The 26,255-nt window shown below is 38.9% G+C and overlaps 1 protein-coding gene across 4 annotated transcripts in view; it reads right to left on the bottom strand.

Annotated features, from left to right (window-relative positions):
- Window positions 1-26,255, bottom strand: part of EXOC2 (exocyst complex component 2) — a 188,585-nt gene that overhangs the window by 60,603 nt on the left and 101,727 nt on the right. For all 4 annotated transcript variants that reach the window (XM_019542506.1, XM_019542496.1, XM_019542514.1 and 1 more), the window contains exons 14-22: window positions 24,016-24,084; window positions 21,127-21,284; window positions 18,916-19,037; window positions 13,487-13,548; window positions 7,848-7,928; window positions 5,347-5,406; window positions 4,360-4,421; window positions 3,216-3,282; window positions 1,199-1,315 (exon numbers count right to left, since the gene is read on the bottom strand). In XM_019542506.1, coding sequence (XP_019398051.1) covers window positions 1,199-1,315; window positions 3,216-3,282; window positions 4,360-4,421; window positions 5,347-5,406; window positions 7,848-7,928; window positions 13,487-13,548; window positions 18,916-19,037; window positions 21,127-21,284; window positions 24,016-24,084 — 798 coding nt within the window. The remainder of the gene's footprint in view (window positions 1-1,198; window positions 1,316-3,215; window positions 3,283-4,359; window positions 4,422-5,346; window positions 5,407-7,847; window positions 7,929-13,486; window positions 13,549-18,915; window positions 19,038-21,126; window positions 21,285-24,015; window positions 24,085-26,255) is intronic.

Genomic DNA, 26,255 nt, shown 5'->3' with positions numbered 1-26,255 from the left:
CCCTAGCCCCAATTTCTCCCTCCCCCATGCCCCTTTGCTCCTCCCTCCCCCAACTCCAACAGACTTAGCAGCTGGTGCCAGCTGTCAGCTGCCTGTTTAGTATATGGCCAAATCCGTCAAATCTTCTTCCGAAGCTTTTCTGAATCAATTCAGATACTTCAAATCGATTTGGAGCTTTTACTTGGTCTCCCGATTCAATTCAGATTTGGAGATTCACTCCTCAAATCATGCTGAATCTCCTCCAAATCAAATCAGGTACTGAAGCTTCACATAGCCCTACGAAATATGTATATGTACCACTATTGAGTACTGTAATTTACTGTGTTAAAAGGGTTAATGTACATTTTAAATTAGTCTGCAACTTCAGTATTTCAAATTTTGTAATGCATAAGACTATAAGATTTTAAATATACATTATTTTGATGTGGCTGTAGAATTTAGAAAAGTCACTGTTGAACAAATACTGGATGCCTCATTTGCCTCACCATACTACCAGTTCCTAACTCAGCACATTAATGACTTTAGAATAGTTGAGCTAGAAAGGAGATCATTTTGTAAAATCATTAACACAAATCATTTCAATCCTCCTTTAAAGTGATATTCAAAGTAATTCTAACCATATTGAAACATATTACTAGGACTGCTTTGAGAATATATTCTACTGTACAAATGACAGTTTAGGAAGAAGTATTAGCTCTGTACTGGAAGACATAACCCTTTACTTCCAAACAACAAACATTTCTAGAAACAAACTAATTATATGGCCCTCAGGACTAAGTCACAACATTTCTCATAAAAAAATGATTAATCTTTACAAAAAGGCAGGAAAATGAGACATCTATTGCCGCCCACTTTGACATTTTCGTTCTTGAAAAAAAATCCCTGAACTAGTTTATGAACAAGACCCATCAGTTGTACAGATTGCATTAAAAAAAAACTTTACTCAGAAATCTGATAAGAACTGCCAATGAAAAAACAAAAACCTCTAACAAGATATCACATTTTCTATACAAGTTATATAGACCACACCGAAACACATGCAAACAACTATTATTGTTTCTTTAAACTGATACCTGGAGTCCCATTCATATCTACGAGGTTCATTTAAAATTCATTTTGGGTGGCTCTTCAAACAAAAACAAATGAATAAAGATAAACTTCATACCAAGTAATATTTCATTTCAGTATTCCTACTCACTTGAGTTATTTTTTCAACTCCTTGGAAACCATGTTTCTCAAAATGTTCAGCTATATTTATGAAGGTATGACGTTCCAGATAACAGCAGTTACTGAGGACAATTAAAAGTCTTTGCTCCTAAAGCAAGAGGTGTTTTTTAAACAAGGAAAAACAATATTAATTAAAAGGAATGAATCTGAATAATCATGCTCCTCAATTCATAGTTAGAGAACAAAAAATGCATTTGTTCACATGAATGATGGCCGAGATAAAAATGCTGTTAAATTATTTGATTTCATGCTACTAACAAATATTTTGAAAACAAAATTCTAAGAACTTAGTTAGGCGAGCTATAGTGATTTGGTAAGTACACCTTCCCTTCTTACAGGCTCCCGTGTCTGAAACATTGACTGGAATTACTGACTAATACAGTGCTGTGGTGAAGGACCCCACTACAAAAAATAAAGCCTGGACACTGTTCCAAGAAGCTGTTTCTGCCTCTTTTTTTTTTTTTTCCTAGAAAAGCATTAAAAAAAGTATGACCACTGCAAAATAGAACCCAAGCTAGCCTTCATTTTCATGTGACATTGACAAAAATTGGATTTTAATGCTTAAAATAGAACAGCAAAACAGGTGTTAAATCAATGCATTCCCATTTCTCAACAATGAAATAAGCCAAAGATTTACAGAGCTGGAAATTATTTCTGAAAAGAATTTGAACTACTTTATCTTGCTTTCCAATTATTTTATTTATTATAAAGCAAATGTGGCTCACAATAAGTACTGAATTAGAGGTAACTCCTCATGAATTTGGTGCAGCAACGTGGTACCCATGTGAGAGTCAAGATCCAATTTCAGAGGCAGCAACTGGGAAACAAAGCTAGGACCATTTTTGGGAGGTGTCTGCCAGAGGCTTTTTGTGCAAGTCATTTAGATTCCTCGGTTTACCCACCTGAGAAATGTGTGAAATATTCTCCAACCTCAAAAGGAAGCTCAGGATCCACATTTGCAGTACTTTTAAAATGAAAACTATTTGAGGATCGATCATCATAGTAGTAATTTATGTCTGATTAAGAATGAGATTATTCATCCTCCTAGAAGAATTCCTAACAGTATCATCTTCCAGGAAGCCACTATAACGACTAACAAAGCAAGTACACCCATTAACCTTTCCACTACGTTAGTAATTTACAATACATTGGTAACAGAATATTAAAAACAAATATGCGCAAGATACTTATTCTATTTGAAGATGGGAGATAACTGAGGCAGAGGAAGTAAAATCTTCCCTACTTGCAAAAAACAAAGGATTTTGACATTTACAGATGAAACCTGCTAAGTTCCAAGTGTGCTGTGCTGTGGAAACTGATATTCTTTCCCTAACTCTGTCTGCAGAAAAAAAATTGATGCTCAGAACTCAATGACTAAATTTGTCTGTAGAACCAATAGGCTTGGTTGTAAGTACTGGGCTGCTGGTCTTGACTTAAAAAAAACAAAAACAAAAACAACCTTTAAAAAAAAATTTTTTCTTAAAAAAAACTTTTTTTTTTTTTTTTTTTTTTTAAAGGAGTAGAAAGAGTCAAAATGTTGTAAGGAATTTGATGATATAGCAAAGTAAAGTAAGTCTGATGGATACTTTGAGAAAGTATCTTAAGGAATATCACACTACCTGGCCAATTATATTAACCAATTATATTAATTGTAAGAGTGGGGGGGGGACGATGATCTGTTGTAATTGTTTCGTGCATCTTCCCTATCCCCCAGTAAATAGAAGTTAATGTATGGTAATTTAGCAGCTGTTCCACTACAAAGTAAAGCTACACTGATTTAGTGTCACTTATTGAGGGACAGCAGTGGACACAAGGACACAAAACTGTAACCCATGCTTAAGCAGTAAGCCTTCCATCCCCTTTAAAGTGGGTTAATTGGTTTTTTTTTTTCTGTGTACAACCACACACAATGAAAGAAAAGGGCCATGTTTTGAAAGCCTTATTTGGTGGTTAGTATTTCCTTTGTAGATTAAAAAAACAATACTTACAGAAGATAAACTAGTGTCTTCATGAATACTTCCAAATAAATCCGGAGAAGAAACATCAACTGAAAGACTGTAAATATTTTGGGAAAAAAGGAAATAGTGTAATACTCTTTTGGTTGCATTCTTTCACAACAGTTTTCTGTTATGTGCTGGATTCATCAGAAAAGCTTTAAGTCCCTTGTCAAAGCTTCCCCTGGCATGAAGGAGAAAGCAGAGAAAGACCTAGGATTGTCCTAAATCAAACACAAAGCCATTAAGTACTTTAGAAACAGGTATTGTCATTCTAGTTATAGGTCTTTATTTAAAAATGATATTTGGTATGCACGTTTCACACCTCTTCTGTGCCTTTGGTACACAATAAAATTTGTTATTCACTTCCCCTAGACAGCAAAAGAAGGGCCAGTTCCCCAAATAAACTAGCTTTCAGTCCATTCTTTTTTCTTGCCAAACATCCTGACGAACCCAAGCAATATGTCCAAGGTTTTTTTTAATTTTTGTTTTACAAAGGGATTAAGACTAATTCTCTTAGCAATTTAGATTCTTCTGTCTAATTATGTCTGAAATTAGTGACTTATGCACATTTCTAATGTAAAGTTTTACAAAAAGCAAAGCAAGCTATGTTTCTTCTTACTAGTAATTATTCGGTGATGAAGGCAACTTCATATATATATGCATCACCAAATAATTACTAGTAAGAAGAAACATTGCCTGCTTTGCTTTTTGTATACATCACTTAGAAATGATATCAATGACGATAAGCAAAGATACTTTCCAACCTGAACACCAAGCCAGCCCTTTTCCTGTTTTAACTGTAACAATGAGAAAAAGTATTTTCCTTTGGGAATCGAGAAGAAACTTTTTGAATATGACAGCTTTCATTATGCATTATATCATGCTTTTTAAAACAAAGAGGTATTATAGTCATATTTCATTATCTTATATAATATTTGAAGATACCATTCATTTGGGGGGGGGGTACAATTACATCCTATTTTACTGAATAGTTACCCAAAGCCAAAAACCATTTATAAGAAATTATATAAGCATAAATATAATGATGATGCCTTTGGATGGGGAGGTTAGTTTGACTTCTATTTGTAATTTCAAAATATTCCAACTGACTCAATTTCAAGTTCAAATTACTTACTGTGTGATATCTATATCACCATCTGGCTTGGTACTTAGTTGCTCCAAATGATCTATAAAAACCTAAGAAATAATAAAATAATTTCTGGATTTGCTTCAGGGCTTACCTATTAAGCACAATAAGTGTGTTTTTACCATACTAATATATATAATAATCACAATTTTTTAAAACCTCAAATAAATTAGAAAAACACTTTATTATGCCTCGAAAATGCTTTCTTTCATCTTATTAGCCTTTTGTAAGCCTGTGGCAAAGTATTTGCCTTTTCTTTGTACTTTCACCCTGTTAAATGCCCTGCTAAACCCCCCCATCAGGGTGAATGAAATTATACAACTACAAGTTTACTGGGTGCCTAGGAAGATATCATCTTTAAATGCTTTGAAGTGTTCAGCCTCAACAGAGACCCCAAACAAACATCCCTTGAGGACCACTAAGTTAATTTTTCTTTGATTTGTAATACTTCAGTTGATAAAGCAGTAAAATCAGTTCTTAAAACTGCAGTGTTTTACAATATTAAAAAAATATTTAATAACAAAAATAATTTCAAATGTTGTTGAAAAGAGCATTGGTTTCTAGCAACAGACAATGCAGATTCTCAGTTAAGGAAAATTAGCAGCAATCCTTTAACTCTAGTTGCTCTCCATCAACAACTATGCAACTATGAAACTTATACCAGTTCAGATGTTTGAAGGAAACCAGTAGAAGTCTTTATTCAGTTAGTACTTAAACCCATTCCCCTGCACTCCCAATGTTAAGTATTACTGCCCCTTAGCTATGACAATTTTCTCCTTTTTTAGTTAAAACACATCCTTTGTATATGAAGGTCCCAGGATGTAATGGTGAAACAATAATAGTCATCCTGTGATAACAGTAAATACTGTGCAACAACCTTTTTATCACTTTCAGGGGAGGGATAGTTACAGAGAAAGCCTTTAGTTTCTCAGCTGTGCTTTCAATTCAAACATATTTTAAGTAAAATGGAATTACCTGCATGATATTAATACTCAGTTGGCACACATCCTCCTGTGTCTTATGTTGCTGGAAAACCTGTACATAGACACACACACACTCTATTTCAGTGGAATGGCTTTCAAGGTCTTCTTGCCAAGGGAGCAAGGAAAAAGACGACTTATTAACATTTGAGGTAGTCAGCCCTTTCTATCATTTTGTTATATATTGCTCCTTCGAGAAAGTCCAGGGTAAAGAGTGGTTGGCAAAACAAGTCCCAAGAAAAAGCCCTATCAATACAGAATGTAGGAGGACCCGTCCTAAAGGTGTTACAAAATCCTGGGAATGTAAACTGAGATACAATACCATACCACCCAACAATGGTTAATTTAATATCTTCAAAGTGAAAAAGAAACATATGAGACAAAAGGAGAAGTGGAAAAGAACAAGTTTTTACACACAGCCCAATCATTTACCCATGGAATATACCATAATGCTGGCTGGCTGAAAAGATATTATTTAAAAGAAACAAAGAACTCTTCAGGAACACTACTCCAAATCTAACCTGGTCCTTACAGATTAGCATCTAGTTCCCAATGGGAGAGAACATTTATTGCAAATGACAGCAACATTTGACAGTCTTGTTGACTGTCTCGAAAGAGAGGACAAGGAACAAGCAGTCATGGAGAATGAACTCCTTTTCATGTTTTCCAGCTCTGATCGGAGATGCACTGTTTAGACTGTAGAGTTAAGTTTGCATTTCTTCTGCCCAAACTGCACCCAACCTATACGTAAATAGAGAATATCAGGCTTGGGGCTGTATCTCTAAGCACCTATGAAGTGTTAGCAGTTACAGAGCATTTCTGAAGAATGCCAATTTTCCTCAAGCTTCGTAGGAGTCATAAGAGTTGCTCGGCATCTTGTGGGATCATTAATGTAAGACAATAGGCAATACTTTTATCTCGTGCCATACGAAAGTACAGGCATAAGCAGATATAAAGACTGTATCAATATCAAAGGATAGGGGTACAAACAGCTGTATTGTAACAATTCCATAGTAAGTCATGTCTTGCAAAACCACTTCAACTTTAACTTTGCATCACTCAGGGTCAAAGTTAGGCAATTTGGCTCACTTGGGTTGCTACAGAATTAGCAGGCATAAAAGCTACAATTTAACAACCCTTTGTCCATGCTGTTCGGGATATTCCTACTATCTTACCTTCTTTCCCTTAACTGTTTGTCATCCTTTAGATTCTAAAAGATGACAAACAGTTAAGGGAAATCATTGGTTATGTTCTGTACAAAGTCTAGTGTGATTTGTACTTATGATTGGCTCTCTGAGGCTCCTGGCACACACTACAGTTATCATGCGTTTAATGTGTTAATTGCATCATAAATACTAACAGTGTTAGCTATATGTTCAGCTGATTTACGCTGCCATAAAGTGTCAGGCCAGCTACCAAGTTACTCCACAAAACATACACATAACAAACATCTTTGTGTCTTATTTGTATGCCACAGAAGTTGAAAAGCAGCAAAGGGACAGGGGTTGGCACTGAGACTGGGACAACCCTAATTCCAATGCTGAAAATCAGTTGCTGAGAGAGTGGGTTGAAAGGTCCCCTAGTGGAGGGAGCTAAGGGGCTCTGGGCTACTTGGAACCTGGCAAGTCCTGAGCCTGGAAGAGCTTCCTGCCTTGCACTTAAAAATACTGGGTCCAAGTTGTTCTTTTTAGACATCATGGGGCCCAAGGACTGCAATACAGAGGATAATCTCCACAATCCCAGGGTCCTGGTGCCCCAGGACTTCTAAAAGCCATGTTTGCAGCTGCGCTTTCCCAGAGCTGATCATCAGACTGGCCCCAACAGCTCCAAGTCATGAACCTTATCTGGGTCTGTCAGAATCAGTCCAACAATCAGCTGATTGTCAGACCAGACCCTGACTGCTCTGTCTGGAACCTGTCAGGGGGCGGAGGGTAGCTCAGTAGAAGTGCAATTAGGATTTAAGGAATTAGTCCACATCCCAAACACTGCAACTTCTGTCGTACCAGACACACATAGCAAGAGGCACAATGTCTGGGATGTGGCATAATTCCTCCAGTCCCAACTGTACCATCATTTTAACATCTGTCAAGTACTTACCTTTCTCAGATAAGTCTCAGCACCATTTCAAAGCTACAGCTATGGGTCACAGCATGTATTTTCAAGGATTAATATTAAACTGAATGTAGTCAATCAATTAATTAAAGAAAATACATAAAAATTTAAATACAGCTCACTTTTTCCCCCATAAAGAAAAGGCCATATGAACAGATTTTGAAGCTGGCTTCATGCAAAGAGTTTTTTTCTGCAAGTTAAAACAACAAAATCTTCAGAAACTTCAGTAATACTTTGTTTCAGCCTAAAACTTCCTTCTCTGTAACCTCCATTAAAATAGTGAAATATTATGTACCAAAATGCATGCTTATATTAAAATCATTCTTAAATCTAACAGTAATTCATGTTCAATTAAATAAAATAACAGTGTAGATTAAGACTTACACTGGCCTCTCCAGGTTTGCAGTCAATAACACTCTTGAGTGACTGCAAGGAATGGATAATGCACTGTTCAAACTGTGAGGGCTGAAAGTAAAAAGAGTATGAGGTTCCTAAAATAATGTGTACGATATACACTTTACATGACTATCTACAAGTACATACATGTTCTTTTATATTGAGAGAGATGATACTCATCTTTAAAAGACACGGAATAGAATACATTTGTTTTCTTTCCTTTTTCTAGCTCAGGAGAAGAAATAATAATGCATGCCTGTACATTAACTTCTAGGTATTATGGGTTCCCAAGTAAGTAGGTTTTTGACAGTGTTACCATACACATTTTACTTGCTGTATAAATATCAAAGGCGTTATTAACTGCTGCTATTTTATTAATCTTACATATATAATTTCTGTCCTGAGCTTTTCTAACAGGCCACCATGCCATTGTTTAGACTAGGAAGTTATTGCTAAAAGTTGGCCAACAAATGCATCTCCACCAACGGTAGTAGCAACCACTAGATTAATTAAAGTAAGAAGTCAACATACCAAGCACTATATCATGCTCAAAGCAGGGTTATGACATAGGAAATGGATGAAGCAGCATTAAAGTTGAAGCGGTTCAGCCACACTGTCTAGATACAAGGCCTGTGCACACATAGCAAATTAAAGCGTTAAGAGCTGCTGCAAAAGCCCAAGCAGTGGATTCCCCCCTCTCTCTTTTTGAAGATACTCCAAAGGTATGTTTAAACACACAGAACTTAAAATGATGGTGGTGGCTACCTAAAGAGACTTTAATTATGGGACAGATTTTCAAAAACACAAAAAAGGTAAACAAGTCCCAAGGAAGTCAATGGGGACCTAATGCTCACTTGTACATTGAAGGGCTCCCCATTAAGCTCAACATAGAAGAAAGAAAGATTGGCATTTATATCCACATATGGAAAACTGGGCTTACCAAAAACAGTGAAACACTTGCCCCCTGGACTTCAAACCTAGTGGAAGTGACAGGCCAAATGGGGAGCACATTTTTTGTAACCTCCCCACCCTCAGCTTGTGAGGAAAACAGAAAAAAGTTTATCAGGCCTAAGGCAGCTTTTCAAATTGGAGGAAAAGCTCCTTCAATCAACATGCCCTCAATTTTTAAACAAGACAAATATTGGCCCACAACTAGCTGAGCACTCATTTTACAAACACTGGAATTATGACACAGCAAAGCTTTAAGTATCAAAAGATTTAGTGAGATTGTTTTCCATTTTTACAAACGAATAATGAAAAACAAAGATTGTAGGACTTTCCCACGGCAACTGAAAGCAACATCCAGAAATCCTGAAGCTCAGTATTCTATATTAGTTACCCAACGCTCCTTCCCACAATACGTACTTGGAATGATTTATGCCTTCCTACTCAATTTCATTCAACTTTATATTATTAGTAAGTGAGGAACACAATTTTTTTTCAAAAAAAGTGCTGAGAGGGCATGTTATGCATCCTCAAAGCACAGCTTTCCCTCCCACAGGGCCTTTCTGCTTTCTTGGACTATTTTTTTTTTTAAGTCACACCTCCTATGTGCTTGCTATGGTTTAGCCATTAGTCATTACTATTTATTTCCAGAAAGCAGCTTGCTAACTTATTTGAAACTGGTTTCATGTTGTTGATTGTTTGTGTGCAAACAACCTCCTAAATTAGTTGCTTTTCAGTTTAATTTCTTATTATAACACATAAGTGACCTATTTAAATCAGCTAAAGCCAAATTTCTATGGTAATGTAACCATTCAGTTATGAAACATTTTGATGTCAACTGACCTTACCATGAGCTCAAGAAAAAAAAAGATACCCTGTATTTTTATAAAACATCTTTAGTCATGAAAGAAACATCTCTAGTCATGAAAGAAAGATGCTTAAAAACAAAGTTTTTATCTCAATCAAATACAACATAATAAAATTGGAAATAAATCTAAGGGGACAAAAAATCCCCCAATCCATTTAATATACTTCAAATCACTTCTCTTCCTTTCATTACATATTAGTCATTAGTGACATTGTCTAGCAAACCTCTTAATCATATGAACAGTCCTTAAACAAACAATTGGTCTTCTTCAAGAATGAGACCCAAGAATATTTCTTTATTATTTAAAACAAATGACTCTTCAGGAAGTTTACTTAGAGTTGCTGCATTTTCCAAATTAGTGATTAATAAATCCTTCCCCCAGGGCAAAAAAAGGATGTACCTGTTCATATTTGAAAAGCATAGTGTAGCTTAGTTCTAGTACTTAATCACAGACTAGTACAGCGGTTCCCAAACTCTGACAGATTACACATCACCAATTTAAAGCGAAATAACCTTAAGTACCACCAGCAAATTTCTGTCATATAAAGTAATTATAATAAATCTGTTAACACGTACCACTGACAGGTTGTTTGCGTACCACTGGTGGTACCTGTACCACAGATTGGGAACCACTAGACTAGTATAACTAGCTAGTAAAAAATAATAATTAAATCTTTGTTGAGAAGGGGGGTGAGAACATTATTTCTTTGCTTCAAAATTATGGAATGCAATTAGCAAAATGAGAACTGTTGTAATTTTTACATTCTATAGAATGAACAGCAATGGAATATAGATGATAATGTTCTTAGAAAGTGTTAAAGCAGTCCCATCCTAAAGGAAACACTACAAGAGGCAAAACTTCTACTGAAATTATTCTAATTGGTTATTATTGACTGTGTTGTATTTCCTAGATGCTGACCAGTCCCATGAAGACTAGGGCTTTTTTTTTTTTTTTTTTTTTAAACCACTCACACAGTTGTTATTGCATTCCCACTGTATTGCTCTGTTCCCCTCACAGGGCACATCCAGACAAGCCCGCACATGCCTCTTGCAGTGCCTCATACCCCTTGGAGATGTTGCAAGAGGCATATGCGGGAACAGGAAAAGGTTCCCTGGGCTGAACGTTTGCAGCACAGGGACAAAATTAGACTCCTGGATGTTCTCCAGAGGTCCAAAAAAAAGGAGTGAAAAAAAGCAGGGCAGGGCATGGTCCTGGACTGTGCCCTGAGGCTAGCGGAGGCTGGGTCCTCCACAGAGATGCTCTGGTACTAGCCATGCTCCAGTGCCGGTAAGTAGGAGGTGGCGGGGGCCTTGGAGGGGGGAGTGGACTACCAGGGGGAGGGACCTGGCACTCCACCTACTCCCCCAGCCCCCACAAACCCCTGGCTTGCCCAGCCCCACCAATTCCTTCCCCACTCAGCCCCATCCCCCCAATCCCTGCCCCCTGAGCCCCCCATTAGTGCTTTGCCTGGCCCCATCTCCCCCCACCTAGTCCTGCCCTCCTCCACTCCAGTATCCCCACATTTAAAAAAAACCAAGCCCCCCTGGGACTCACCAGCAGTTCCAGGTACTGTTGGGGATCACTGGGGCCCCCCGGCACCATAGAGCCAGATCACAGCCCCAGTGCGGGCCCCGCTGCTCCCCACTGCCCCGGGGGCCTCTGCCAGGAGGCCCCAGAGCCCCTGCTGTGAGTACAGGCCTTTTTTTTTAAGTGCTGGGTTCAGGGGGTAGCCATCAGGGGGCTGGAGCCAGGCAGGGCAGCAAATCCAGGGGAGCAAGTGGAGGTGGGGCGTGGACTCTGGGGGGGTAGGGGAAGCCCCTGTTGGGGCCATAGGGCCTCTGTGGAAGGGCTGTAACCCCTGGAGTGGGGGGTGGCTGTGGACTCTGTGGGGGGCAGCAAAACACAGTTATTTAGAATTCATTTTATTATATTAATAGAGACAGTGGTAGGCTTCCAAACTGTTTTAACACTGTAGATATATCAATAAAACATTGCCCAACTGATCTCTCTCTCTCTCGTGTTACTTCTGAAGGAACATCTCTTGCCCGCTTTCTCTAGTGGTTTTTTTGTTTTAATTGTGGAGGAATATGGATTTCAAGGTATTTTTACAGGGTGACTTTGGGATTTTTTTTAATCAGGGATTTTTCAGTTTTCAAATAGGGAACACCAGAATTCCTGCTAGGGAGGCCAAAGGTAGGACCCTGCCCGCTCAGAGTTGGCACTTTGGACCCAGGTGGAGCTGGCTGACACCTCTTGGCCAATTTGTGCCAGGAGGACATGCTTTGACAGTTCAAAGCAGGCCACCATACTGGAAACATCTTCCAGGCAATAGCTGCCAAGATGGCCAGGCAGGGGCACACATGGCAGTAGTGCTACACAGAGGCCAACCATACAGCCACAGCCCATGGGCCGCTGTCCCAGAGGGGCAGATGCCTCTATTGGCTGTGCAGTCCCCATCCGGGTCTGGCAGGTGCACAGCAGGTCACCGCCAGGCAGCAGCCCTCACTGCAAGACTGCTGCAGTGGGTAAAGGGTGCAGGGAACTCTCAGGGCTGCTTCAGCAGTCCAGCTGGCACAAGCGGTAGTGTCCTCAGGTACCAATTGGCTGGGCCCAGAAGCTCCTGAGAGGAATTAGCCCTGAGCTACTTGCCAAGGCAGCTTTTTGTACTGATGGGGCCAGGACAAGGCAGCTTTTTATACTGCTGGGGACAGCACAGGTGCTGGCCCCAGGCTCTAGCTCCCCCTGGCTGCAGATCCAGGAGGAGTCAGGCAGAGTTATCTTGCCCCAAGTGGCACAATTTGCCGCACAACAAAGTGGATGCCCAGGCACGTGTGCTGAGGCAAAAAGCCCCGGCTCAAATTTGCACCGCTTCTACTTAAGCTGCTGCAAGCACACTTGCCTGCATGTGTGGACGTGCCCATAGAGGGGAAGTGTCACCTCTCTCCTGTACACAGCAGTTCATAAAAAAAAAACAGATTTATATGCATGGCCTTGGGGCTGTTACCAAGACAGAGAAGGTACAGAGACGATTTGGAAGAACTTAGGTCTCTGCATGAATGGCAACTTGGTAGGTTATGGAAAACAGAGAATTTGAGTACAAATGAAAAAAGCCATTTACCCTCTAAAATGCATGCCTTTCCTCTTTGGACTTCCATTCAGCTATGGAAACTAAGTTGTGCTCTTATCAGAAATTTATTCCTACACCTCCTTAAAAGTAAGAAAGTACTGCTTTTCCAAGACAGGAAACCAGCACTGTTGAGAGAATATCGCTAGAAAAAGCAGTTCCCCTTTTGTTCGTACATATGGTATTATTACTGTCCCTCTACACCTAAGTGATATTCCTCTATGAAAGTCCTGACAGACTTCATATGTTATTACTTTAGCAACTTTCAGCTCCCTTTGACACTTAAAAATCCCATTCGCAACTGAAATTTAAAACCATTTTTGTATTGACAAATGTAAGAAAAATAAACCTTGGAGGGTAGAAGAAGATCAAAGTGAAAGGAGAGAAAAGATTCCTTTTTTTATTTTGAGGCAGGATTTCTAACAGTAATGATGTTTAGTATGCTTGAGTAAGTCAAGTTTCTTAAATAAAAAACTCTGTTAAGGTATATATTCTCACCTGCACCTAGATTTAACAGTCTAGTTTATGTTAGATCATATTATAACATGGGTGCATATGCACATATATACATGCAGGCACAACTATTTTATAAAGCAAGAAAGTTTCGAAGAATAAAGAAGCTTACACATATTTTTTCACAATACTGCATGCATAAAAATGGTGACCATCAAACAGGTACGTATACCCACCAGGGATGTTAAACCTTCATTATCAACAACCCAGTCTTCCTTTTCAGCTAACCTCTTTACATCTGCGAAAAGAAAAAAAAATGTATCAAGTGTCAATTTAACAAAAAAAAAATCCTTTCTTTAGGAGACAGAAACTACAGACTCTTGAGTGTGATGACCAGGCATACAAGTATCATAGCATAAGATTTCAGTTTTCAGCCACTTTTCAAATGGCTAAGAATGGAACATCCAGTTTCGTGGTGGCTTCACTTACAAACTTACAGTACAAGGAGAGAGCTGAATAAAATCCCACTTTTTACTGGAAAGCTTAGATTAAAAGGAATGCCCCTTGGTTTGTTTTAGGATTTAATATTTTTTTAAATGAGTATATTTTAACTGTTTTATGGGCAAAAAACCATGAGGCTCTGGCATCCAAAAATCAGTTTACTATTCTTCACCCCTTGATTAGAAAAAAGCTCTACAGTACCAAATTTAATATGCAAGCGGGTCAAGGAGTAACATTTAAATAATTCATTTTAACTACTTAAATGATAGAAGGGCACAGAGCCCTCAACCTAGAACAGTGCAGACTAGGCTTTCTTCAAATGCATAAATGAAAGACATGAACTCTTTCCCTAAGGTGCTTATAATCTAAGAGGAAAGGAAAGGAAGGTAGGGAGGAGCACAACAAAACAAGTATGTATAGCTTATGACCACATAAAAGATGACAAGTTATAACCATGTGCCATTGACCTGATCACAAAATTGGAAGGTTTTATCCTCCTTAAACTGGGTGTTATGGCAAAGGAATGTCTTGAAGCACATCTGAGAAGACCTCTACTCAGAAGCTTCTAAAGGTTTGGTCAAGCAAGGAAACTACTGGGAATTGAGAGGACATGGATTTAAAGTACAAATTATTATTCTGCATAAACCTGGATTTGGTTTGGCTTAATCTACTTCTCAAGTAGAATAAGCTAATAAATATTTTTAGGCTATAACTATGCTGCCATGAGAGATGGCAACTGGGAATCTACGAAGAACACTGGAAGGCATTAATATTGTGACTTTAAAAAAGGATAAGTGGAACAATCCAGGTAATTAAGATTATATCAATTCTAGCCAAAACATTGAAATGGCTGACATCAATAGAGAATTAAAGAAGAAGAATATAATTAATGTTATTGTCCATGAATTTTGTCAATTAGTATTATTCATGGTCCTTGTCAAAAAAGCCTTTTTTTAGGATTAAATATCTGAATGATTAAAATAACTGTAGAGATATAGTATAATTCAAACATTTGCAAACTATTAGCCCTAGCAGCTCCATGTCATTTTGATTTAAAAATCGGAACTATGAAATAAAGTATGCGCCACATGAACTAAGGGATGGTCAACTAAAAAGATCAAGAAGTGGTTATTGTTAGGATACTTATGTGTCTTCTTAGGGTCTGGAAGAGGAAGAGACCTGAGGAAGGGCAGTGTGCACCCCAAAGCTTGTCAAACTTCTCTCCCAGACATGGAATTGGTCCAGTCCAAGTGGTAAAGATATCACAATAAGCTTAAAAAAAAACCCCAAACAAACCCCTTCTTTTTGTAAATGAAAAAGGCATCCATTGCATCATAAAGAGAATTTTGTCCAAGGCTTGTTTTCCACCAGAATTTCACAGATGGAACACATTAAGACAAATATAACATTCAGTCAAATGGAAAATGCTTAGAGTTCCAGAACTGAAATTCTCAATTCAAGCTTTATGACATATGGATCTAAACAGTCCTGACTTTACGGGTTCAAAATTCAAATTTTACTAATTTTGAGGGATGCAGAGGAAGAAAAAAGAGGATGGTTGAACTGTGCTTTAAAAGAATAAAAACTATTGTTTTTTAAATATTTTAAGTTTAAATTCATTTTTAGTTTAGTGCTAGAAATTTTAAAGATCGCTGGTCTTCTTCAAATAATAAATGCACAGCGTACTGTAAAAAAAACCAAAACCAAAAATACTTCAGAAAAACCCCTAAAGAAAAGAAAAAACACCCTTTAAACTCATTTTTGAAGTCTCCATTTCTGCAGTTTATTCAGCTCTATATGGTTTCTTCCCAGCTCATCTTATGGGTTGTTTCCTGGCCCTGTGGCTTCAGTTGTGACCTGTCCCAGAGCTGGTGACCCAAAGCTTCCTAGCTCCTTGCAACTAAACCAGGGATATGGAAACTTCAACTTGATACAGGGCTCCTAATTTCTGAACTCTTATCCTGACTGTAACCTTATACTGGTAATGGCTGGGCACTGGCAATCTGGTTCACCTGACCACTGTGGCATTTCCTCAGGTGAGCTGAACTTGTCACTTCAATGAGAGAACAGATGATCTATGCAGCATTCTTAAGGGCCAGTCAGCATGAGGTCTTCTGCTCTGCTGCCCTGAAAGGTGCCTATAACAGAATGTACCTCCAGGGACAGCTGCAGTGCTCCATAGAAGCCACATACCACCCATTCTCCTACTCCAGCTTTCGCAATCTGGCATTGACCTCTGGCCTGCCCCATTCTGATGTTAACATTAATATTATTGGGAGACTGCCTACAGAGAACCAAAGCTCAGCTTTTGGTTCCTCGCTCTGCTCATTGTTAAGTTCCCAGTCAGCCCATTCTCATACCTGAACTTGATCAGGGCTCTCTTGCTGTCTGCATTTCAGGGCACCTGAGAAGGCCTTTGCTTTTGCCCGTCCCATTCAGGTGACTTCCTGGGGCATCTACCCCTTCAGGCCCTTCTTTCGGTACTAGTCCCAGTCTCATGCCCTGGACCACAATCTACGCTGCAAATGCCAGGCTCAAAGCCCACAGTTCAAGATGCCAGTGTGCACCTCTGGTCTCTTCCACTTGCTTTCTTTCCATTCTGGGTCCCCGGCCCCACTCACTGTGCTGGACCTTTGGAATGCAATCCTGAAACTGTGGAGTAGCTCCCTGGTACTCTCTGTAATGGCATCCTCCCTTGGGACCCCTCCCCCGCCTTAAAATGCTCCTAACACCACAATTTAACACAAACCCCAAAAAGTAACAAAATCAAAACACATAACTTATCTCCATGTATAGTGCTCCTCCGAGCTCCTTCTGTTGTGAGGATCTGGCCCAGCCCTAGCCTCAGGCTTATATGGCCCCCTGACTCCTCCTACATCCAGTAACATGACCAGATTCCCCTGAGAACACATGGCCTAAGTGTTGCCAATTTTCTCAATTAGCAACAGGGCTTCCATTAGCTGCATTCCCTAGCCAGCCCTCTGTAATACTGCCCTTTTTTTCTTCCAGCAACAACGGTAGGGCTTCCCTGCAACAGTGCCATGTAGGGTCATCAACTTCGGCATGGTAGCAGCAGAACAGATAGCCCCACTCATCATGCTTAAGGACAGACCAGCAAGCAGGGACATGCAATCTGTGCAGCACTACTGCATTGTTCCAATTATAAGTCAACTTTGCAACTGACTGCAATCTTTATAGGGGTTTTTTGAGGGGCAAAAAAGTCAATGTGTAACTGGAACAGTATGGTAGTGAGTAGGTGGTGATTTGTCTCTGTACAGTCTCTCACAATGTTAAGACAGAGACTGGAATATTGCAAAAAGTTTGTGTCTGCATTGAAAAAGGGAGTTTGAAAGACTGGGAAGGGTGGTGAATAGAGCACAAATTTGATTTGAGAGCCCAAAAAAGTGCCCTACAGTAACAACTGAAGCAGCACAATCTGTTCAGTTTATCTAAAAAGATTGAGATGTGATTAGAGGGCATAAGTATATTCACAGAAAGAATACACAAGGTAATAAAGGAGTTCTAATGTGGTAGAATAAGGCATAACAAGAACCAATAGCTGGAAAAATCAAGTCAGACCGATTCAAATTATAAAGTAAAGGCATCAGCTTTTAACAACGAAGATAATAAATACTTCACACAGAAACTACCAAATGAAATAGTGGATTCTCTCTGTCCTGAAATCTTCTTATACAAAGGCTGCATTTTTTCTGGAAGATACGCTCCTATCAAACAAGCTGCTGGGCAAAACGTTATACCTTTTGTCCTACAGGAGGTCAAACTACTTGATCAATCTAATGATTACTTTTGGCCTTAAATTCTGAATCTAACCTACCTCCAAGAACTGTAGAGATGTAGCATGAGTACCAATGACAAGAGCCAAGAATGTTACTTGAATGTTCATATAATTTTTTTAATTCCTTACTTAAGATACAAATAATCTATGGCTCCTGCCACACATTACTCCAGTTATAACCCGGCCACACATTAAATCAACGAATGGAGTCATAAAAGGAGTAAGCCACAAAATTATTCCACAAAAAATGTACAATAACTTTGCAGCTGCTTCCTATCATGCCATTAATTGAATGTGTGGCCAGGTGTGCCCACGTGGCTGGAAGCCTGCAGATGATGGGACTCACTGCCACAGGAGCATATATATGATGTGCCTCCACTGCTAGAAGCCTTGTCAGCTGTGGTCTCCCAGCCTTGGGGAGTACATAATGCTGAGGGGGCTCCCCGTTACAGGAGCTTGCTACTTGCTGGTGCAGAGGTAGCCCAGGATCAAGATCCCAGGCTTCCCTTGAAATGGCAACAAGGAGTGATGGGATCTGATGTTTGATCCCAGTCATACCTCCCGCCACGCGTGTGGCATGGCAGGATGCATAATTGTGTGGATTGTATTTCAAATACCATAGTACCTTTACCTGAATGTTTGGCAGGTGTCTACAGAGCGGCATATCAATAATGAGTACTAGTATGAATGAACAATGTTGTTAGGAAAAGTACAAATGAATTAAGACTTGGTCAGCCTTATGGAAGAAAAATGAGAGGTTAATTAGTGGATAAAATGACTACTGTCTGTTAAAAGGAAAAAACCCTCATAATAAAAGGACCTGTCAGAATAAATCTCACGTAACGACATTTGGTGACTCAGAAGGGAGGTCACAGATAGCATAACTGAGGGCTGCTGAGCAGGGCACCCATCCCAGGTGCTAACTTAGTAGAAGCATCAGAATTGTTCCCATCCTGGGGAAGTACAGTAGAAGTCCCAGAGCATTGCTCTTGCAGAACCAACTGGGAACTCAGACACTGCACTGCTGCTGTAGGAGCAACAGCCGGGGTGGGAAGACCATGGTGCAGCAGCAGTCATCCCCAGCATAGGTAAGACTCCCATGCCACTTCCCCCAACACCTCCACAAAAGTTACAATCATCATCAGCAATTCCCCACCCCTGGATATTTTGCCCAGAATGCAAACCCTGCTCATTATACCCCTGGAAGGTCATTGCTATGTTCTTGTTAGGTGCTGAAAATAATTTAATTAAAATGCAGTCAGGTTTAACCAGGCTATGGCTTCCTTGCATTCCCTCATTTATCCATCATTTTATTCTGTCTTTTCTTAGACAAAAAGTAAAAGGTCCTGCAGGCTCCTTTTTGATTACCTTCAGCTGTGTGTTGTAAGGTTACCATTATGCAACGCATACGAAGGTCCAAAATAAGATCTTGGATGATCTGAAGCATATCATTTGGTATTTCGAGAGCAGTAAGGGACTCATAACTAAGCCTAAGAAGAGAATAAAATAAAATGAAGCTTAGATTTGCACCTACAGTTCTTTAAATACATAAACAAAGTTAATCAGAAGTTGCTTTTGCACATGAACACCATGTTTCCTTCAACAGTATGCATTTTAAGTTGCGATTATCCAGCAGCTATCACTGGTAAGTTTTACTGCAAGGTTCATTTAACTGCTTGGAATAGAGTTTCATTGTAGGGTAGGAAAAATGTCTCCTTTTCAAGGAGCAATATCTACAATCCTCCTTAAATTATATAAAAAGGGCACAAAGGAAGTACAGAGGAGAGTTCTTCACATTTCAGTAATGCTCATGCATTTGGGTGACAGCAAAACAAACACAGGCAATGCCACTTTCCTCCAATTCTGATCTTAAGGACACAGGTCCTGGGAAATCGTTACCTGCAGGAACAAGGTTGACACTTGATGAACTTCCGCCCACCATAAAGAGCTTCTGTGGAGTTACAAAGTTGCCACCTTCTCTGGTCCTGTTTCTCAGCAAAACAGTCTTTGGGAATGGCCAACAGCAGGATACTTACTGGCACAAATCTAACATTCCCAGTGTGCAGACTTGTATCACTGTCACAGATTCATCCCAACTGTATTCAGTTTTGTCTTTTACACCTGCCCTTTTTATGCCTTTATAGTATTTGATACATATTTGGTACTTTTGCACATGATGTGACCAGAAGATAATCAAGTAAGATATTTAGCACACACCCAAAAGACATCTTGCAACCTCTACAGCTACACTAAAAGCTATAATTCACCCCCAGAACCATCTGTCCTGTACCATGAAAGATCCAGGGTTACTAGGGAAAAAACAGTAAAATGCTACAGGACCACACTAATTAGGACTAACTCCACTGCAGTTATGAAACATGCTATACTTGACTGAATCCATTTCTCACCATCTTTCCTGGGTCAACTCTTGTAAAGTGCTTTGAGATCTGCAGCTGCCAAGTCAGGTCTAGTTTATTACAATGCAAATAAGACCAAAGACCATGCATTTCTATCATCCACAGCTCAAAAGGATCTTGATCCTGCCCAGGAACTTCCAGGTCACTGTACTATAAACAGTAACTAATAGTTGGCTTAAATGCTAGTACTGCTTCAGCTAAGTCTGCCCAACTCTTTCCATTGGGGGAATAAATTGCACCATTGTAAAAAAGGAAAGTGTTGTCATAGGATCCCTGCCTCATCTGTTTTTAAAAGTTGGAATGTGTGTCATAAACACAGTAGGAAATTTCAAGAAGAAATTAAATTTACATTGCTGATGCAGTTGGATGGTATCCTGGGGAACTAAATTTTAGTCTGGGTTTAGAAGAGTTGCTGTATGATACTGGGCAAGTCCCTCACACAAAACTGTTCATGTGTGTTCACCATTTATATGTTCCTCATTGCATGGGCACCCTAGTTGCCACTCTGGAGTCTCAATCGCAGAAGTGCTAAGCATTCACTGTTGTAACAACTGAAATAAATGAAGTTTTACTTTGAACATACGAAGTGCTTCATAATGCTACACACTCTTGAAGTCGAGGCATCTCAGATAAGAAACCCCAAATGTGGCAGCTTCTAACCTTAATTGCTCAGTGTTTCAGATACGTCTGTGAAATGGTGGGGGGGAAGCTCATACCCTCCACTCACAAAAGGGTTGTGAAGATGAATTCACTAATGTTTAATGAAATTCCTCAGATACTACAGTGAAATGTACCAGAGAAAACCTCATGAGGAAATTAATTGTGTATTCAAAGTGTGGTGTGAATAGTGTGCAGTAAATAAGGCAAGAAGCTACACATTCAATGCCAAGGAGAAAGTGAACTATTGAGCAAGTGCACTGAATGAAACAAGAGCTCTGTGGAAAAGCAGGATTGTGATCATGTCATTAAAGACTACATCATAATGCATATGCACAAAGAGGGATGAATTATACCTGCAGAGGTAACTTTAATTCAAGCACTTCCTAACTTTTACATTCTAACATCTTTTTAATGTATATTATAAAATAAAAAAAGCATAATTTGGCTGATACCTTATACACCAAGAATTCATGCCAGCATACAAACCAATAGCTCCACTTGCCTTACAGTCTGGATAACATGCGTTAACCACTGTCCAGAGAGTTCAGACTTCATCTCCCAACCACCATACTGTCTCAACTCTCCTTCTCTGAGGCTGAAAGGTAGCAAAGCTCCCCGAATCAGTTTTACCAAGGACTGCATCACCTCCTGGATCATTTTCTGTAACATGAAAGAACACCGCAAAAAAGTTTAAACGTGTACCATGGTTTTTAAACAGTTGGATATATTTGTTGCATATTTCATTTATTCAAAAATAATATACTTTAACTTAGAACTGTACAATTGTGGTGTCCCTATATAATCAAAACAAATATAAAACAAGAAGTATTTTATGTTAAAGTGATGGAGTCTAACACGAACAAAAGCAAGAGGGTCCAAATTATAAAAGGGATGGTAATAAAGTATCTTGCTGGTAGAGGCTACTGTTAAATATCCTTTGAACAAAAAAAATAAAGATGTTTTAAGAGAGATGGATGGTTTAGTGAGCTCCAAGCTTCAGAAACCACAACAAAACAAAAGTAATTTACAGAGCTTTCAAATGCAATACTGGGATTCTTAAATGGCAAAAGATCTACGAGCAGGTACATATGCCAGTACACGATCTCTCTCTTGTTACTTAGGCTGTAAGTCTCCTTCAGAGCAGGTATGAAAGACAAACTTTTTGGCCTTTGGATGATCAGGGTGTAAAACTGGTGCTAAAGAGTGACACGGCCACTGCTGAGAAACTAAATATATTCTTTACATCTGTCTTCACTGCGGAAGATGTTAGCGAAGTTCCATCACTAGATTCACTCCTTGCTAGGGACAAGTCAGAGGAGCTGACCCAAACTGAGGTTTCAGTAGATGAGGTCATATAGGAAATTGATAAACTAAATGGTAGCAAATCACCAGGACCTGATGGCATTCACCCCAGGATCCCGAAGGAGCTCAGACTGGAAATTGCCAAACTCCTAACTACAGTATTCAACCTATCACTAAAAACAGCCTTGGTACCAGAGGACTGCAGGGTTGTCCATATGACTTCCATATTTAAAAAACACTCAAAATGGGACACAGAGAAATGCAGACTAGTGAGTCTAACTTCTGTTCCTGAAAGACTGGTAGAAACAATAATTATAAACAAAGAATTTTTATATTCTGATTCCCCATCAGAGGCCTTAACAAAGTTAGGTAGTAGTGCGATTACAGGGAAATGTCCACTAATGAATCAGAAATTGGCGCCAGCATAGAAAGCAAAGAGGGAGTATAAATGGTCAGTTTTCAGGATGGAAAGAAGTAAACAGCAGGGTTCCCCAGGGATCTGGGTTGGGACCAGTGCCATTTAACATATTCATAAATGCTCTGGAATAGATGAGTAGCAAGGTGGCAAAATTTGTGGATGACACAAAATTAGGCAAAGTGGTAAAAACCAAGGAAGACCATGAGGAACTACAGAAGGATCTGGCACGGTTGAGTAAACAGCGAACTAAATGGCAAATGCAATTCAGTGTAGATAAGTGTAAAGTGATGCACATGGGCAAAAATAATCTAAACTATACCTACACTACAGTTTCATAGTTGTTAGGGGCTGGAAGGAACCTTACAGATCATTGGGTCCGGCCCTCCTGCACTTGGGCAGGAAAGATTGCTGGCATCACTATGATGGATTATACACATTAGTTGTTACCACACAGGAAAGCCATCCAGGATCCACTGTGGACAGTTCATGAAAACCTCAGCTCAGTACTCAAAACCCATCAAAAAGGCAAACAAAATGTTGGGGATTATTAAGAAAGAAATCATAAACAAAACAAAGTATCATTATGCTCTGTGTCCACACCTTGAATATTGTGCTCAGTTCTGGTCCCTACACTTAAAGAAGGATATAGGAGAACTAAGAGAAAGTACAGAGAAAGGCAACAAGGATGATTAGCAGTATGGAAGGGCTTCTATACGAGGAGAGACTAAAGAGGCTAGGCCTATTCAGTTAAGAAAGCAGATACTTGAGGTGGGACATGATAAGGACTTACAAAATACTAAAGGGTGAAAAGAAAGTAAACAGGAATTTATTATTTACTCTCTCACATGATACAAATACTAGTGACATAAAATAAAACTAGTAGGTGGTAAGTTTAACTGACAAAAGGAAGTTTTTTCACACTGTGTCATTAAAATGTGGAACTCACAGTTACCAGCTGATGTGGAAGCTGATAATTTAGCCAGATTCAAAAAGGGATTGGACAAATTCCTGGAGGAAAGGGGCATTAGTAGCTACTGGGCATTGGAGTGAGGGGTATAGCCTCTGAATCAGAACTTCCTAGACCTTAAATGCTAGAAGCTGCAAGTGAGAGAGGAAGAGCAGAAAAAAACCGTGATCATACCCAGTTCACTCTTTCTTTCAGCATCCACTCTGTCATTGTGACACAGGATACTGGACCAGATGGACCTGTGGTCTGACCCAGTAAATGGCAGTTCTTATGCGCTTTGAAAAGTGACTAAAGCAGTGATTCGTAACCAGGATGACGCAAGATCCTTTTAAGGATCTCACATAAGATTAGCATGACAAGATTCACAAGATAAATCCAGAGATTTTGAATAGCAATCCAGTGTCAAAAACATATGCCCTTGTGGTCTGAGTTCTCTGCAACAGAAAAATTGCTCTGTTCTTTTTCCAACAGTCATACAAGTGAAAGCTAAGAGCTGGTATTTTCTGAGAGGTGCCTTGAGACTACCTATGAGTTCCTTGAGTCTATACAAAGTTTGAGAATCAATGGAGTAGAGATTTTGGATACGCAAGCTGAGATAGCTTAGAGGCCTGTTTTGTTTTGTTTTTTAGAGGTTGGTATTTGGCCTTTTAGGGTGTCTTATGTTCTTTGAGTGTTTCTTCACCATACATTTGTAAACAGCTTACCTTGAAATCATTTTGCTTTTGTCTAGCGTTCTTTTTTGATCTTTCCATTTGGCCAGACTTCTCAGCAGTCTTGTAAAAAGAGGGGGAGAGAGAGGAACACAATTCAAAAGCTATAAATATCTGGTCACAACAATTTAAATTAATTCAAGAAAAGGTGAATCAAACTGAATGGAAAAAAAATCATTGGCAAAAAATGCAAGTCACTTCTACAAGCAACGTCTACACACATCAAATGTTATTTACAGTACCTCTCAACCTGCTCATATTAAAATGTGGAGCACAATGTTTAACAAAGAGCCAAAATAAAGGGGCAAGTAAAATAGTAATGCAAGAAGAATAAGCTGCATTGATGTTAAACAGTATCCTCCTATTATGATTCAGCATTTATATGCAAGTTTTAAAACAAAGATGCTACACTACGTGGCCCAGTGCTGCAGTATGTTTGCATGAATATGTTTGTCAAGTTTCCAGTTTGAGATGTGCATGAATTGAAATTAATGAGCAGATTCATCAGCATATCTTCCTTGGACAGATTACATTCAAGAAATTTTGGAAACACAAAAAGGATATCTGCCCTAGAGTTGATATTGTAACAACTTATGTAAAGGGGGGAAAAAACCCCACATTTTGACTAATGTTCTTCCTGTTAATTTTGAGATTCAAGCTGTAATTATATTTCTAAATTAAGCTTGCAGGTAAACAAAGGACATGGCATAAAAAAGAACTACTGAAACAACTAGGTTAAAATCAGTTTGCATGCTAAGAGCTTTGTAAGTTTAATGTATGTATAGAGACACCTACCGGACAAAAGATATGATAGCAGAATTGTTGGGTGGGGGAGAAAGGGGGCGGGTAGAAAACACTCAAACAGCCCTCAAAGATATTTTTGAGTCACTAAATAATGTTTGTTTTCAAATTCATCATTTGCCATAATTTCTTTAGGTTATTTTTAAGGCATGTAAAACCTGAAGGAAGTTTGCAGTTACCATAATATTACAAAGACAGATTTTAATTAGAACCACTTTATAACCTTTAAGGAAAACAGAGACCTTAATCATGCTGAAGTACATCCAACATTAGAGCAGATCAATGCTTACTTATTAATCAAGAAGTATGATAGTCTGTTCCTTTTTTATGCTTTTATTAAGAAAACAATAACAACAACCAATACATTCCTGTATATTCCAGGTATGTTTCAAAATGCTTCTCAACTGAGCGTTTTGGTGGCTGACTTAAAACAAAACAAAAATATTTATAACCTTAGATATCCTCTCTCCCCAGCACCAACAATTTCGTTGAATAAAAATCTTAACCCTTTCCTGCACAGACAGACCAAAACTAAACTGTGGTAAGACCAACGGTTAGTAGTCACATATGTTCTTTACAAAGATCTCAGCAGTTCACAGAACTGTAAGCTTTTAGCTGTTGGAAATATCATGTAAATCTTCAACTGACAATATAGTAGGATGTACTGTTAAACTTTCACAAGAGAGAACTTGTACAATAGAACATAAACCTAGCTTATTATTTAATCACTGGGGTTTTTTTGCCTTTGTATTAGTGCTCCTCTCTTCCAGGCTTCTGAACTTCATTCAAATGGGTATTTTTTACATTGTGCGCTTGCTTTCTCATGCTTTGATTATGAACACCATATCTTCCAAAATATCAACCCAAAAATGAAGAAATATGGAAAGAAATGTATTCAAAGACCATTACAGCTGTACAGTTTTCTATGGAAAAAATTCTACTGTGTGTACATATAGGATGGGGCTCCTGTGCTAAAAGTTCCCCAGTCCTCCTGGGGTGGTTTCATATGCTATACTGACTCACATCCTATTACTTTTCAGATAACTAGTGGCAATTACGAGAGAGCAAGATTTAAACTTTACTTTTTACCAACTCTTCTTATGAGCAAAAAAGGCAAGAGAATAAGGACAAAATTCCATGTCAAAATCTGAGTATAAGAAACAGCTTACTACCTTAAAGTGCAAATACCTCCTATCTTTTTGATAGGGAAAAAATGTTCTGGTTAGATACTGTATGAAATTAGGCATTTTCTCTTGTATTTAAATCTCAAAAGCAGAACTGCTCAGCTTTGTTTAGATATGTACACATGCTTTTTTGGTTTCTTATAAAATTGCTCTTTGACTACATATCTGCAAACAAAAAAACCCAGTAACTTACACTTTGGATTTGGACTTTACCACCTCAACTCCCAAGAAACAGAAGAGTGATTTGGT

This window comes from Crocodylus porosus, unplaced genomic scaffold (genome assembly GCF_001723895.1).
Source record: "Crocodylus porosus isolate Cpor-Errol unplaced genomic scaffold, CroPor_comp1, whole genome shotgun sequence".
Classification (NCBI taxonomy): domain Eukaryota; kingdom Metazoa; phylum Chordata; order Crocodylia; family Crocodylidae; genus Crocodylus; species Crocodylus porosus.
Note: the sequence above shows the minus strand (reverse complement) of the source record. Positions and strands in the feature narration are given on the sequence as shown.